General features: G+C 44.3%; 1 protein-coding gene across 2 annotated transcripts in view; it reads left to right on the forward strand.

Annotated features, from left to right (window-relative positions):
- Positions 1–16,602, forward strand: part of MTF1 (metal regulatory transcription factor 1) — a 40,029-nt gene that overhangs the window by 375 nt on the left and 23,052 nt on the right. For both annotated transcript variants that reach the window (XM_008517890.2, XM_008517891.2), the window contains exons 2-4: positions 1,394–1,852; positions 15,313–15,551; positions 16,365–16,496. In XM_008517890.2, coding sequence (XP_008516112.2) covers positions 1,445–1,852; positions 15,313–15,551; positions 16,365–16,496 — 779 coding nt within the window. In that variant the 5' untranslated portion in view covers positions 1,394–1,444. The remainder of the gene's footprint in view (positions 1–1,393; positions 1,853–15,312; positions 15,552–16,364; positions 16,497–16,602) is intronic.

Here is a 16,602-nt window from a genome sequence, read left to right on the forward strand (position 1 = left end):
GTTCCTTTTCCCAGCCTCTTCTCAGGGGTGCTCCGTTTGTACTCTTCGTTTGCCACCCTCAAACCTCCTGGTCTTGTTTGTTCCGGACAGTTGGTCTCCGCGTTGCCGCCGATGGTGCCGGGGCAGCCCAGTGGGGCCCCCGGTGTTCTTATCTCTTCTCTCAGATGCAGCGAAATGTGCATCTACTGGGTTGCGTAAGCCAGAGCAAGGGGTCGGGCCGGTTCCTCCCGGGTCTGATCCCTTGGCCTGTTTCTGTCCAGCCGCCCCACTACGTAAAGGTTCACTTTCTAATCCAGAGGAGAAAAGAAAGATAAAGTACAAAGCCAGACTGAAAACTAAAAGTGATGTGCTGATTATTTTTAAATTCTCTGTTCTGCCTGCTAAACCCACATTTGTAGAACCTGTGTGTTTGCAGGTAAAGGAAGAATCACTATTCTAGAACAGGAAAGCTTCAAATTTGGTATTTTTCCCAAGAAAACCTATCTTCCCAGGAGAGTTTATGTTCTCAAGGGAGTATATCTTCCCAAAAACTATATCTGCACGTCTTTCATTCATTTAGGTGACGTCTCCTGAACTCCTAGTGAGTGTCAGTGTACTGTGCTAGGGGCAGTAGAAACAAAAATAAGACTAGTCATTCCCTCACTGCAGGGAGCACACTCTACAAGCCTAGCTTTTAGTGGACACCAGATTGTTTTAGGAGATAAATAGATAAGGTGATCTGCATTAGATATGCCTGATGAGGGATCGGCCCTTCTACCCAGAAGCTGAAACGTCTGTTCTAAGGAGGGAATGAATTCACAATTGTTTTCTCTACTATTGTCAGACACTGTGCTTTAATGTAATTATCTCTTTTACTCCACATAACGACTTTGAGAGAACAGGAATTACCAGTCTCATCTTAAGCGTAAGAAAAATGAGGCACAGAAAAGTTACTCAAGTAGTAAGTGACAAAGCCAGGATTTGTAAGTAGGTAACCCTGCCTCAAAGCCCTGCTCCTTCCACCGTAGACTGCACTGCCTCGGGGTCTGACTTAGGGAATATTTGAGTGGGGTTTCCTTAATTTAAGATTTATGGGAACTCAGCCTAAAAGCAGTTTGTCCCTATATGCCCTTTAGATATTTTGACCAACATTCAAATTATTTGGCAATAAGGCACATTTGGAAGATCTTGTGAACTGCTACTCATTACTTCAATTTTTTTTTTTTTTAAAGCATTGCTTTTCCTTTAGAATGACTTGAAGCTTTAAAAGTTAAAAAAAAGTTATTTCCAAGGAACATGGTTTTTCCTTTTCTTTGGCCTGCTCTTGAAATGAGAGGGAAGAGGAGCTGTGTGGTTGCTGAGGAGACCCCTGGTCCTGTGGGAGGGCTCTAACTCTGGCTGTGTTCTGTTGCAGACAGGCCATCACCTTTCCATTTCTCACAATTGGGCTGAGCACGATTGAACCATGGGGGAACACAGTCCAGACAACAACATCATCTACTTTGAGGCGGAGGAAGATGAGCTGACCCCCGATGTCAAGATGCTCAGGTTTGTGGATAAAAACGGACTGGTGCCTTCCTCATCTGGAACTGTTTATGATAGGACAACTGTTCTTATTGAGCAGGACCCTGGCACTTTGGAGGATGAAGATGACGATGGACAGTGCGGAGAACACTTGCCTTTTCTAGTAGGGGGTGAAGAGGGCTTTCACCTAATAGATCATGAAGCAATGTCCCAGGGTTATGTGCAACACATTATCTCACCAGATCAGATTCATTTAACAATAAACCCTGGTTCCACGCCCATGCCGAGAAATATCGAAGGTGCAACCCTCACTCTACAATCGGAATGTCCAGAAACGAAACGTAAAGAAGTAAGTAAAGCAGCGAGTGAGGGCCCAGTTTGGCTTTGGGGAAAGTCCTTACACAACTCTCATTGGCAGTTATAGCTGAGGAGTGAAGGAGTCCCTGGACTTAGGGCCTCCGATGGCTTTGCTTGTCAGTGGTACATATGTTTCACATTTTGTTGTGACTGCTTTCTGGAACTTTTGGTTTGTATGGCCACGTTGAAAATTGGGGAAACTGGGGCCGGCTCCGTGGCCGAGTGGTTAAGTTCACATGGTCCGCTGCAGTGGCCCGGGGTTCGGATCCTGGGTGCGGACATGGCACTGCTCGTCAGGCCACGTTGAGGCGGCGTCCCACATCCCACAACTAGAAGGACGTGCAACTAAGATATACAACTGTGTACAGGGGGCGTTTGGGGAGATAAAAGCAGGAAAAAAAAAAAAAAAGATTGGCAACAGTTGTTAGCCCAGGTGACAATCTTTGGAAAAAAAAAAAAAAGAAAATTGGGGAAACTAAATTATACTTTTTCACATTTCCTCCCCAAATCGTAAATAAAATAGAAATTTCGCTGAGGTAAGTCCATGTTTCTGATGCTGACATAACTCCATTTGGCCTATCTGATAGTGGAATAACTAGATTTGGTTTATCTCTGGGTTGTATAAATGATTTGTTTTGGAGATGAGTATCTGCAGGCATATACCTTATTAGTGAATGTTTAATGAATACTAAGGGCTAGCTTTCTTTCATAAGGATTCAGGCAAGAGACAGTAAATGAGAGCAGATTATCCAAAATAAGTTTTCATGCTCGTATTTAGCTAATGTGCATAAGGTAATGCATGTCACAATGCTTTGAAAACTAAAGCATTGTACAAATTGTACTAGTGGTGACTATTAGCAGAATAAAAGACATGGTTTAAAGGTAGTGAAATACATCATCCAGGAACTGACTACAGGTCAATTAGAAAAAATAGATCATTGGTAGTTGCAATGCCAAGGACTAAACCTAAGATGCTGCCAGACAGACACAGGGGAAGTTGTTTAGTAAAATATTTTTCTCCTTTGTTGTAATTAAGGTCTTGAAATTAGAGAATTTTAGTATTCATGGCATATGGCTTTTCCTTTGCTAGCCTTAGAATCTCAGAGCTGGAATAAACCCCTAGAGAGACCATCTTGTCCTACCTCCCACCCCATGCGGGAGTCTCTCCACAGCATCTCTGACATTAATTCATCTGGTCTCTGCCTGAACACTTCCAGCATGATGAGCGCAGTGTTTCACAGCTAAGCCTAATATCTATGCTGGCCAGCTCTGATTGTTAGAAAGCTTTTACTTGTATAGAGCCAAAATGTGCCTTCCTGCAGCTATTGCCCACTGGTTCTAGTTCTGCCTTCCTGAACAACAGCAGGTTAAACTTTCCTCCCATGGGACAGCCCATCAGATATTCGAAGATCATGAGTTTCTCTTCTGCTTCTCTTGTACGGGCTAAACACCTCCAATAACTTAAATATCCCCCTTAGGACATTTTCCTCTAGTTTCTCATCAGTCTGCTCACCTTTGATTGTATCAATTCCAGTTTTCCAAAGTTCCCTTAAAATTCATAATTGTACAGTGTCACAAGTGTGAGTCAACTAGCACTGAATACTATGCAACTCTTATCTCTGAATCTGGATTCTGTACCACCATGACTATATATTTTATTAGCAATGACATTGTGCTGTTAGCTTGTACTTGGAAACCTCTACAATCATGGTCCTTGACTGGAGCCAGTTTTGTCCCATAGGAGACATTCGGCAATGTCTGGAGACCTTTTTGGTTGTTACACTGGGGAAGTGCTACTGGAATCTAGTGCGTAGAGGCCAAAGATCATGTTAAACGTTCTGCAATGCACAGGACAGCCCCCTACAACAAAGAATTATCGGGCCCAGAATGTCAACTGGCTGTGTTCCAATAAAAATTTATTTACAAAACAGACAGTGATCTAGATTTAGCCCACTGGCTGTAGTGTGCCTACCCCTGGACGAGAACGTAGGCAGTACTAGAAGATAAGATGGAAAGGTAGCAGAGGTCAAGACATGGAAGGCAGTGACAGCATGCTAAGAGGGTTGGACTGTGTTCTGGAAATAGTGGGAAACCATTGAAGGTGTCTGAGCCCCAGAGTGATGTAGAATAGCATTTTAGAGAGATTGCTCTGCTAGCAGTGGTAGCTTGATCGCCCAGGTAGAAGATAGCTGTAGTTTGCGTTTGGGCTTTCATTCAAGTCTAATGAAGGATAGTGGCCTTGTTACGTGGAAAGAATCCAGAGCTTTTGTTGAAGTAGAAGAGAACTTGGTATCTTATTGGAGTTTGAAGAATGAGCTATGAATTGGGTATGATTCAAAGGATTCATCCATTTTTCTAAGTGTCTTGAGTTTCTTCTCTGTCTTAGCACAGAAGCCACACAGATTATTGATGTGTCTGTGCTGTCCCCCACCCCTCTGGAAATGGTGATTCCATAACAGGAGTCAAGAAGACAGGAAGTTTGGTGGGGAAATTGATGAGTTTGGTTGGAGTATATTGAATGCATACTCCTTGGAGAAAAGTAAAGTGAACAACTTGAGAAGCCCATTGGAAATGTGGATCTGAAGTTGAGGAAATGGCTTAGGATTAGAATTGTGGATCCGTGAAGGTGGAGTAGTTCAGACTGTGGGCAGTTTACTCAAGGGAGAAGTAAGAGTTGATCTGAGAATTGAAGGGTTAGAAAGAGAAAGAGGAACCAAAGGTCACATAGTCACAGAGATGGGTGGAATGCAGTGTTGTGGAAGCTGAGGGAAGAGTTTCAAGAAGTGTGACCAGTCATCTATGACCCTGCGGAGGGATAGAGGGGTCAAAGAGAAGCCATTAGTTCTGCTGTCTGTGCAGCTGATCCCATCATGAGAAGACTTTCAGTGGAGCGCTGGGGGCTGAAGCCAGATTTCGAGTGATGGAGAAGTGTGTGGGTAGTGAGGAAACAGGAGACAGGAAGTGTCAGAGGTTTTTTTTTTTTTAATATAATAGTTGAAGGAAGAAGAGTGATGAAGCAGTAGTAACTCAAGGGGACTGAATCATTTTTTTAGCACAGAAAATTTGAACATGGCTTAGGGCCTAAATTTTAGGCCATCCTCAGTTAGTGAGTGCCATGTGGAAATGTTTCAAGAGCAAATGTTTGGGAAACATTAAGTTAAATCAAGACAGAGGTTCATTTCTTCCAGGATTTCTCAGAGCTTTTGATGTACTAATAACTAAAAAGGAAGGAAATGGAGAATTCTCCAAGTGTTTTGAACTTGGGAAGCCATTTTTCAGGTCTCGTTTCCAAGGTCACTGTTTTGTGGAGCACATTTTAGGAAGTGCTGATGTAGGCAGAAAAGGAGGAGATGGGAGGGAGGGGACGATTACGCAATCGGTGATGTTAGCTGTCACTTTCCCACTCTGTACTACTAGCAGGGCTGGTTTACTGTTCATGTCTTCAGGTCATTAGTAACCATGTTGAATAGGACAAGGTCAAGAGTGCGATGAGCACCCTCTTCAGTCTCCTGTGGATTTAGCTCACTGTCCTTTCCTCCCACCACGTTTTCGCATTCTATCCATGAGACCTACATGGAAGATTCTGTAAACTAGTCTTGAAATCACTAGGTGTGGGGTTAGTTGGGGACTGAGAGAGAAGCAGCAGTGGCTTTCGGTCTCTGAAGATCTTGCTGGATGCCTGGGCGTTCAGGAGCCTTGCCTTTCTGAGGCACCATCTCGCCTTAGCTTGTACTTTGACAGTGATTTTATTTCTCTGGCATTTAAATCCAGTTAATTGGCCCGAAGAGGCCAATGTTTATGACTCTTTGATAGCACTCTTCCTGATTTCCGTACTGCCTCCCCCCTTTTTTTCTGAACTTGGTCCTTTTCTCCATCTCCGTGCCCAGGTGTTAGTCTTGAGAAATCACATCATTTGATAACTAGTTCGGCATCTTAGCTTCCTAAGCAGCTTATTTTCTGAGTCAGATTTTGGCCTGATTTTCCTGTTTACCCCGGATTGTTCCATTGTTTCCTATAGTGTGTAGTTGGCTTACCTATTACTTCATTTTTTTCCTCATGCTTTTCTTGCGCAAAAATAAACCAGCCAGAACCTTGCTCCAGATAGTGTGTTCTCCTTCCACAGGGCCACTGGTTATGCTGACTCTAATTTCACGTATCTCATTCTCACACTTGCTCTTTTCCTACCCTCTACCTGTTGATTTGGTAGCTTTGAGAAATTTCCAATCAAAATACCGTTATTCTGTGCAAGGTCAGCCTTCTTAAGCTTTGTTCCTTCAATACCTTTCTGCTCCTTGTTTCTAAGCAGCTGTGTTTCCTTTAGTTGGTTCACTCAGTCCATGGTTTCCAAACTTGGTTGCTTCTGTGCCCTTCCTGAGAATGTGCCAGGACTGTCATCCTGTTTATCCACCTGTGTTTGAACCACATTGGTGAACGTCATGTACCCCCCGTGGCTAACTGACCTTGCCACTTTTCTCCTGCATACTTGGCCAGAAGTCTGAAGAAACCCAGAATCCTATACGAGATACGTTCTTCATGTTGCCCCAAGGTATTCCAGTGCATTGATAAAGAAAGAATGTCTTTTTCTACCAAGAAGCACTTAACAGTGATGCTTTATGAACTAGACTGCTTGCTCTATTGGTCAGTGACACTCCAAAAGGAAACTTCTTTTTTTTTACTGTGACAAATTTTAAGTGTAAGAATAAGGGGAAAAATTTTGATTCCAGTGTCTTGGAGCCTTTTTGCAATGTGTCCTTTACTTCGGGAGACCTAGTTCCAATGGCATTACTCATTACCAGTCCCTTAGGCAGAGGAATGATCCACTCAGACAAACCAGGATGTTGTGGACTCTCCCAGAGGGGAGCCACTCACTTTTAGTCTTTGCAAACTGTGATTACATTTTCTCACAGGTTCCTTCTGAACTCCCACGGACTTGCCATTCAGAACGAGGACAGAGAGAGACTGTTTCTGCTTGAAATTCTGGTGTTAAGGATCCATTCATTCTATACACAAGCTTTTACTTATTGAGTGTGTATTTTTGTCAAATATCAGGAAGGACAAAGAAACAGTCCCTGCCCTGAGGGGCTTGGAATCTAGTAGGGAGACTGCTAGAGATATATGTGCCAGGTTCTGCGGGAATCCAGGGCCGGAAGCACTTTCCATGTGCCACCAGATGAAGCTGTTTTAGCGCTGTCCCCTGCACACCTGCATGTGTGCCGTGTCCCTCTCTGCAGCCATCAGCATTTCCATCACCAAGGCCCACTGGCCTGGACGAGGGACAGGGGTTGTTTTGTGTACATATTGGTTTTCTAGCATAGTGCTGCAGGAGTAACAGGCCTCAAATTTAATTTTATATTGGCTGTATCTCTTGGGTATTGCTGAAATTTTGCTATTGTAGAACATTGGAGAAATAACTAGAATTTTAATGTTTTTCTCCTACTTAAATCAAGCTTATTCTTAAACGGTTTCTTCTGTGATGTGCAAAGGGATAATTTAGACCTAGCTTCCATTTTTGTTTTGGAATATGCTGCATGGCCTTGGGCAAGCTGCTCTGTTTCCTCTTTTGTAAAATTGAAATAAAAATATCCCATTGCATTTTGTGGAGATTAAATGAGAGTTATTCATCTATAAATATACAACAGTGTGTATAAAACATTTAGCGTAGTGTCTGGTGTGTCGTGGTGGTTCAGTGGATGTTCATTTACCTTCTCTTCCTTGTAGGCCCCATGATTCTTGAAGGAGGTACGGTGTAAGAAGAGGTTCAAATGGTCTCTGTTAGGAACTCTTTGGGAAGCACGTTCCCCTTAAAACAAGGTGATAAATGGTGGTTGAGTTGCAGGACAGCCTACAGAAATCCCGTAACCCCTACCTAGCTGGACCGTGTGTTAACGTGGAATGTGAGCCACCATTTATAACTGTGTTTTAAAATGAGAACAGGTGTGTGGTCCTACAGCAGGGGGTCTCTGAACACCACCCGCCGCCACAGGTAAGCGTCTGCTGTCACACGTGCCTCCCTTTGACTTCCTTAGCACCAGGCCACCCACAGTTACTCCATGGTGGGCAGTTGAGGCACCTGGCAAGGCTGAGGGCTTGTAGAGCTCGAGAGTGAAGACTCCTGCTATGCTGGTAGTGGCAGTGAGGGGAGGGTGAGAGAGCTAGCACCTGTTGAGTGCCTACTATGTACTCGTCACTGTGTCAGGGCTTTAAGATAGTTTTGCCTTTCATTTTTATAACAATTTTATAAAATACGTACTGTTAGCTCTCATTTTACAGACTAGAAAACTGAGGCTTAGAAACATACAACTAGCAAGTGATAGAACTGAGATTTAAACTGAAGACTTTCTAGATGCCAAAGCCAGTGCTTTTCTATCCTAACATACCATCTTCGCAAAGACAGAGGGGAGAACCAGACCCTGAGACCTGTCAGCTGTGGAGAACGCTGAGCAGTGAGGAGCAGCAGGATGGCATTAGTTCTATAAGGGTAGAGGGTTAAAGTGTGGAAACAGCTGTATGAATTCAGCTCTCGTGGGGGGCAATGGCAAGTAAGAAACGAGGTCGGTTCTGAGCTCTGGTATTTCTTCTGGGAGCTCTTTGGTTGCACACTATGGAGGAGGAGAGATGAGATCAGTGCTGGCATGGGAACAGAGTTGGTATGGAGAAATGGAAGGGAAGTCCCTGGTGATGAGGAGGAGAGGGCAGCTCCTACGGCCAGAACAGCCAGGCCAGTCATTGGTTGGTGAGAATGTCCCTGTGCTGGGTGCTCAGAATCAGAGGCCCCCGTCCTTCCTGAGTGTGCGGCCGTTGGCGTGTGGAATCTAGTTCTCCCAGTCTCATGTCTTTTCCCTCCAGCAGAAACCCAGACTTTTTTCTTTTCTGAATTTTTTAAAGCTTTTGTCTCCTAGAGTACCAGTGTTTAATTTTCTTGTTTTTCCTTATCTCATTCACTTTCCTTCTCTGATTCTGTTGACTTAACAGGGCAATCGTCTTTGTCAAATATTTCTCTATTCTAGAACTACTCAGAACACGTTGTAAGTCAACATCAGTTCTCTGAAAGCTCCTGCTTCCTGCCCATTGCTACCGTTAGACCCCTGTGCTTTCTCCGAACTCCTTAACTTAGTACTGGACAGCTGTCTGTGGCCACAGAGGAAAATTAAAGTGATGCAATGCTTAAGCTTTTTGGGGGAAAGGAGTTTTCTTTATTATCCAGTGAAATCTTCAGCGTCATTATGTTCATATTACACTAATTAATTTCGATAATTAGTTATGTGTCACCTCTCCCTCAAGTTCTTTAACTTCGGCTTGGGCATCACCTCCTTCGAGAATCCTTTTGTAGTTATCCCCAAGTCTAAGTTAGATGCTTTTTCTCTGTATTTCTCTATATTCTGACATCCATTGTCAGTACAGCTTGTCATACCATATTGTTCTTGTCTGTTTATTTGTTTGATTCTCCTCTTGACTTTGAGCTCCTCGAGAGCGGGGGCTATTTTTTTTTTTTAATTCCTAGCACCTGGGACAATATAATCCCTGGAACATAATTTTTTAAATGCATGCATGATAAACCTTTAACCTTTTAAGTCTACCAAATGTCGCAATACATCCTCTATGTAACCATGAAAACTTACACGTTTTTTGCAACTTCCCGTTCTGATCCAGTTTGAGGAGGTTTAGTTTTCCCTTTTTGTGAAACTTGGTGTTATTTACAAACGATTCTGAAAGACACAGAGTAGTGACTTCCATTTACTGCCTCCCTCCAGATGGGGTGAGAGAGTATTCAGTTATTCGGATATTATGGGGGAGCAGGCATTTGCTTTCACTGTCAGCCGTCTCTCCCACCTTTAAATATAAATCCCTTCCCCAGCGTGTGCCCTCTCCTCTCTGTGTCTCCTCTCTCTCTGTCTTCAGCTAAGCTTCCTGAAAGAGTAGTGATGTTCATTGTCTCCAGTTCCTTCTCCCCGCCTTCTCGGCCTGTTACATTCTGGCTTCTGTTCCTGCCCCTCCAGTGAAGCTAGTCTCACTGGGGCAGTTGTGGTCTCGCGAGTCGACTGAACCCAAGAAATGCTTTGTCAGCCATCTCTGCTGCATTGGACCTGGTCGACCCTCCTCCTTGAGACTCTCTTCCTTTGTCACTTGGCACTTACAGTCCGTGTCATTACTTTCCTCAGCATGAAATCCTGCTGGTTTTGTTGTGTTTGTTTAGTCATTCATTCCTTCGTTCAACAAATATGAATCATCGAGTGCCACTTCCCCAGAAGGCTAGTCCCCAAGGCTGTGGCACTGAACAAGACAGACAAGGTCCCTGCTCTCATGGAGCCTGTAGTCCAACTAAAGAGTAGCCCTTTATTGGTCCAACTCAACAAATATTTATCTAGTGCCTCCTGTTTTCCAGCTACTGCTGTGCCTAACAACTAAATAGATAATGATGTAAATTGTTTAGTTGTGTAATTATTTAATTGTAATGGTATCATGTGCTTTAAAGAAACACAGGAAGCTATGAGAAACTATAATAAGGAGACTTATTCTGCTTTGAGGTGGGGGTAGGGGTCAGTCAGGGAAAAGTTTCTTGAGGAAGGAGCATTTAATGGAAGCTTGAACTGGCCAAGTAAAAATACCTGGATGGGAGTAGGGGTTGGCAGGGCAGGGAGACAGGGAGGGGTAGTTAATTATTGATTGCACTGTTACCTATAAAGTTATCAACTGCTGTAGCATCTTGAGAATGAAGTTTTGCTCTTATCATTCGTCATTATCATAAACTCTTTGGTTGAGACATGTAGACGCCTTTATTGCAGCATGCACAGTCCCCATTCTTCCTGGTCAGTGATTATTTTGAAACTCTATCTGGCAGAACCAAAGAGGTTTTTAGTCTTGTTGGGAAATCAGGATATATGCATGAGAGGGTAATTAACAGTGTAAGCTAAGTGTCGAATGAGTGCTGTAGTTAACTATTGTTGGAATTCGGAAAACGGCACTGTCGCTTAGACCTGGAGTAATTGTGGAGGGCCTTGGAGGTGGTGGGACTGAAACTGAAGGAAGAGAGAGCTTCGGAAAAGCGAAGAAGGAGCAAGGCATTTCCAGTAGAAGAGAGGAGCGAGCAAAGGCGGGCAAGTAGGAGTTCAGCGCTGCAATTAGGGAAGGGTGTCTGTTGCCTGTGGGCCTGGACAGAGCCTCCTGCCGGATGGTCAGGCAGTAATGTGATAGAAGGTGGAAGGGCCCCTGGGAAGGACCTTGACTATCACGCTAAGGAACTGGGACTTTATCGTTTGAGCAGAGAGACGGCACCTGCAGCACGCTGTTGTAGAATAAATCTGGCAGTGATTGGCTTCAGAACGAGGCACTGAGACGCGACAGTGCCTGGGCTAGTGGGTCAGTAACAGGTGTTGATGAAGCTCCTCCCGTGTGGCGCTGGCAGGGCGAGGAATGAATGAGCGGGAGAGCCCTGGCCTGAGGAACCTACAGACTTGTGCAAGATCTTCCTGGGGGTTGGACAGATGAGAGAAGGAGTGGGAGGGGAGACGGGAGGAGTCAGGGCCCCTCCCTCCCCACCCCCACAAGTTTTAGGGGTTGGCAAACTATGGCCCGCAAGCCAGATCCATCCAGATACCTGTTTTTGTAGAAGAGTTTTTACATTTTTAAATGATTTTTTAGAAAATCAAACAACAGCATTTCATGATCTATGAAAATGATATGAACTTCAAATTTCAATGTCCATAAATAAAGTGTTTTTGGAGCACAGGCTGGCTTGTCCATTTATGTGTTGTCTCTGGCTACTTTCACATAGAGCAGCAGAGTTGAGTTATTGTAACAGAGACTGCATGGCCCGCAGAGCCTAAAATACTTACTATTTGGCCCTTTACAGAAACCTTGTCCACCCTTGAGTCACACCCGTCCTTATCCCAGGTCCTCTGTTCTCTGAAACTGAATGTCCCTCTTCCTACCTGAGGCTCTTCCCTCCACCCGGGCTTTTAAATATCGCTTTCTTTTTGTGTTCCTCCCCAGATCCTCAGCTTCTCTTCTTCCAGGACCTTTCTCCTCCCAAATGTGCTCAGATCTATCCTACTTAAAAAAATAAAAACTGCATCAACTCAAAAGCCCCCATTTGGTGCTGCTCCCCATCTCTAGTCTCTACCTTCACACTCCCTGTCACTCATTCCCCTTAATCCAGACTTCTGACCCCAGCAGTCCGTTAAACTAGTCTTGCTAAGTCAGCAGTGAATGCCTAGCTGCTGAATCCAGTAGTTTCCTCAGTCCTTATCTTCCATGTTTTCTCTGACATTTAACATTTTGATCATTCTCTTTTCCTTGAGACCCTTTTTTTGTTGGCTTCTGTGACATCGTTCTCCTTTGCTTCTCTTCCTGTCTCCTTGACCCTTTCTCCTACTCACCATCAGTGGCTTCTCTTATTTTGCCAGTACCTTAAACATTGGTTACTTTCAGGGGTCTGTCCTTTGTCCTCTAATAAGAGCTATTATTTTACTGAGTACCTACTATATGCCAGTCACTGTATTTAAATGCTTTATATAGATTATTCCTAATCCTTACAACAACCCTAAAACGATAGATTTGTTTCCTCTATGTTATATATAAGGAAAGTGCAGCTTAGTGAGCTTAAATAATTTCCCCAAAGTTGCACAGTAAGTGGCAGAGCTGGGGCTTGAACCTGAGCCTGCCTGTGGACAGGGAAAGGCAGCTGTTATCTGTGTACAAAAGACTCCTGCCATAGACTGTCCTTTTATCTTCTAGCCTATATGTCTGACTGTCTACTAGACCTTTCCACCTGGAAGTCCTGGCAGCATCTCAACTTATCATCTCTCTCCCACCCCCTATCCAGCCCCAGATTGGTAGTGTGACCGTCTATTTAGTCATTCAGGCCATAATCTTGGGAGTTGATCTCGACTTTGCCTCTCCCCGACCCCTTCCACTCCTTGGCGCCCAGTTGTCACTACAGCTGGTTATTTCTCCCCCTTTAATTTCTGCGGCTTCAGCTCTCAGAATGTCCACTGTCACTTCCTGGTTCAGATTCTTCTCATCTCTCTCCTGGACTGTTGCCCCTCTTCTCTTAATCTCTACCCCTTCTACTCTCTTACCCTTCCAGTCCGTCCTCCCCAAGGCTACAAGAATGATGTCTCCTAAACCCCAGATCTGCTGGTGTTGCTATCTTGGTTAAAACCTGCTGCTGGCTCCCCATTGTCCTATTCCTCTACTCCATAGCTTGACTAAGGAGGCTTGGCCTTATTTTCTAGATTCTTCTCCCTCCAACCTCTCCCATATTACAGGTGTGTTTGTGGTTCAGCACAACATATAGTGGTACCAGTGTGTGGCACCAGCGCACTCATTCATCTCTCCATGCAGTTCCCAAGGTGTTACCTCTTTCTCGAATGCCCTCTTTTCCTGGTTTGTCTGAGGAACAGCTTTTCAGTTTATCCCTAAAAAAATAGGCAAACTGAAAGCAAAAAAAAGCCGCCCTCAGTTCAGAGAGAGTCCCTCAGCTTCTGAGCCTTCACTGATTTCCAGTCTTTCTGAGAGTGGTTGGGTTTCCCTTTTTTATGCTCCCCAAGCACGTTGGGTATGTATGTGTTGTCAGGCTCAGCACAGTGTATAATAATCTATGCCTGTCTGCCTCCTTAAAACCAGTGCTCTGTAAAAGCAGAGATTTTTGTCTTGTGTACTTTTTTATCTGTGGTATCTAGCTTGTTGACTAGGACATAGCAGTTCAGTAACTGTTGAATGAATACCAGTAGTGTAGTCAGAGATAAGGATTGAAGCTTTGGAGAAAGGTCCAGATTAAAGCATGAAGATGTTCACTAAAGCTGAAGAGTAGACAATACTAGCACCCAAAGTATTTTCACAAATGTTTTATCTCATTTTGTCCCACTCAAAGGACCATGAGACAGACAGGGCAGGCGTTAATATTAGCATTGTAGAAATAAAGAAGCTGAAGTTCAGAGAAGTGAAGTGACTCGTTCAAAGGCTTGAGCATGAGTGCCAGAATTCCGTCTCCTGCAGCCAAGTCTAGTGCTGCTTCCCCTGCACCAGGGTGGAGGCGGGGAAAATGTGGAGATGAGAGACACGTTCTGGAATAAGTCTACATTGGCGGGTGAAGGAAAGGACTGGCTCAGAGAAGAAGATAAGGAGAGCTCCACGAAATTACTGGGGTTTTTTGTGAAGAACAAGTTTTCAGAAGGAGAGGGCATCATCGATGAGATATTTTTGCAAGTAGTGAAGGAAAATGGGGAAGGATGAAAGAGTTTGACCACCAGGAAGTTCAAGAGAATAGCTTTGTATAGTGAAGTCAGCTTGCCAAGTGGTTAAGGAATACGTGGACATTGAGGGAAATGGAGGCATACGTGTATACTACCCTCTCAAGAAGTTTGGTGGGGAAAGGAAACCAAGAGGCCAGCAGTTTGAGAAATGTCATACTGCCAAATAGTCTGAGAAATTCTTGATACATTATTTTCATTTTGGACTTGAAAATATACAGTGGTGGAACCGGCCTGGTGGCGTAGTGGTTAAGTTTGTGCACTCTGCTTTGGTGGCCTGGAATTCGCAGGTTCAGATCCTGGGCACAGACCTACACACCACTCATCAAGCCATGCTGTGGCAGTCTCCCACATACAAAATAAGGGAAGATTGGCACAGATGTTAGTTCAGGGACAATCTTCCTCAAGCGAAAAAAAAAAAAAAAAAGAGGAAGATTAACAACAACTGTTGGCTCAGGGCCTATCTTCCTCACCAAAAAACAAAAAAGGCAACAACAACAAGAAAACATTTCAGGGGAGGGGCCAGCCCCATGGCCATGTGGTTAAGTTCATGTGCTCTGCTTCAGTGGCCCAGGGTTTCACCAGTTCAGATCCTGGGCGTGGACATGGCACCACTCATGAGGCCATGTTGAGGTGGCGTCCCACATGCCGCAACTGGAAGGACCCACAACTGAAATATACAACTATGTACGGGGGGGATTTGGGGAGAAAAAGCTTGAAAAAAAAAAAGAAAGGAAACATGCAGGGGAAACCATGCTAGTATATATGTGACTGAGTATGTAAATTTCAGGTTGTTTTAGGCTTAATTTAACATTGGTCAGTTCCCATCAAGATATAGTGCCAGAGGGCAGGGTGTTTAATCAAGCCTTAAAACGAAGTCAAATTGTATTTGAATGTAGGCAATTGTAACAGTATATGCCCATACCAGAGGATAGATATTTACTAGAGTCTGAAAACACCCTTCTGTTCATTTAGAATATTCACCTGCCTCCAAGCTTCTCTCTTCCCCATTACTCATTTGTAGTCCAGGTGTCATTTGAATGATGGGAAGATGTCCCCACCTTGTTGTTGGGAGTGGTTTTCTGTATTTATGATAAAAACCTATTTGTGTCATCCACATCTCCTGGGAGCCAAGCTCTGGGGGGAGTTAGGCCCTGGGCAGCTCTTCTGTCCTGTTGATGAGGTCTCCTCTGTCTGCCAGGTAAAGCGGTACCAGTGCACCTTTGAGGGCTGTCCCCGCACCTACAGCACAGCAGGCAACCTGCGCACCCACCAGAAGACTCACCGAGGAGAGTACACCTTTGTCTGTAATCAGGAGGGCTGTGGCAAGGCCTTCCTCACCTCCTACAGCCTCAGGATCCATGTGCGAGTGCACACGAAGGAGAAGCCATTTGAGTGCGACGTGCAGGGCTGTGAGAAGGCCTTCAACACGCTGTACAGGTCTGCATCTTCTCCCAGCGTGCCTCCCACCTCTGACCCTAGCTTTGTCATGACTGCAGAGCGCTCTCTCCTTGCACAGTACAGATGTTCACTTTCAGGCCTTCAAAGAGCACAGCAATGCTCAACTGTTTAAAATGCATTAGAGGAACTCGTTACTTAGAGATTGACATTTATTGGGTTGGTTAAAAATGATAGTACGTTGTGTTTCCATTTGTATTTCCTGGAGTGACATTCTGTCCCGGGGATTTTATTATTTGGCACAGGGTAATATTTCCCATTGGCTCAGGATCTTGGTACTAGGCTTCTATCATTTTCTTTTCTACATCACCTTGAAGATTAACTTTTTTCTACCCTGAGAAATGAGGAGTGGTCCACTCGTTAGCCATTTCTCTTTTCCACTGTTTGTATCAGAAGACTTACGTTAGTCTTCAACGCTGGGTGTAAAATAAAAAACATAATAATAGCTTACACTTAAAAAGCACTCACTGTACGCTAGGCCCTGTTCTGAGTGCTAATCCTCGTGGCAGCTGATGAGTAAATGGAAGCACAGAGAGGTTATTTAACTGTCTGCAGGTCCCCCATCCAGTAGGAGGTGGGACCAGGATTTGAGTCGCAGGCAGTCTGGCTCCAGAGTCACACTCATACCTCTCTGCTGTATACTTCTCTGACTATCTCTTTGAGCGTACAATTTTGGATACTCATCTATTATGGATATAGAATTCTTCTGCACTTGATCCTGAAGGACATTAAGCTGACAAGGGGAGGCTGTGTAGTACATTATCACAAAGGCAATTTCTCTGGGATATCTTGCAGGCTGAAAGCACATCAGAGGCTTCACACAGGGAAAACGTTTAACTGTGAATCTCAAGGCTGCAGCAAGTACTTCACCACACTCAGTGATCTGAGGAAGCACATTCGAACCCATACAGGAGAAAAGCCATTTCGGTAGGTCTTTCTATTGTCTATTTGTCGCTGACTAGGTTTCAGTTGGGGGTCCTGAGGTACGCTAAAATTTTTCAAAGTGGAGAGAAAATTCCCTTCACCAGCTCTT

The sequence above is a fragment of the Equus przewalskii genome, chromosome 2 (genome assembly GCF_037783145.1).
Source record: "Equus przewalskii isolate Varuska chromosome 2, EquPr2, whole genome shotgun sequence".
Taxonomy (NCBI): domain Eukaryota; kingdom Metazoa; phylum Chordata; class Mammalia; order Perissodactyla; family Equidae; genus Equus; species Equus przewalskii.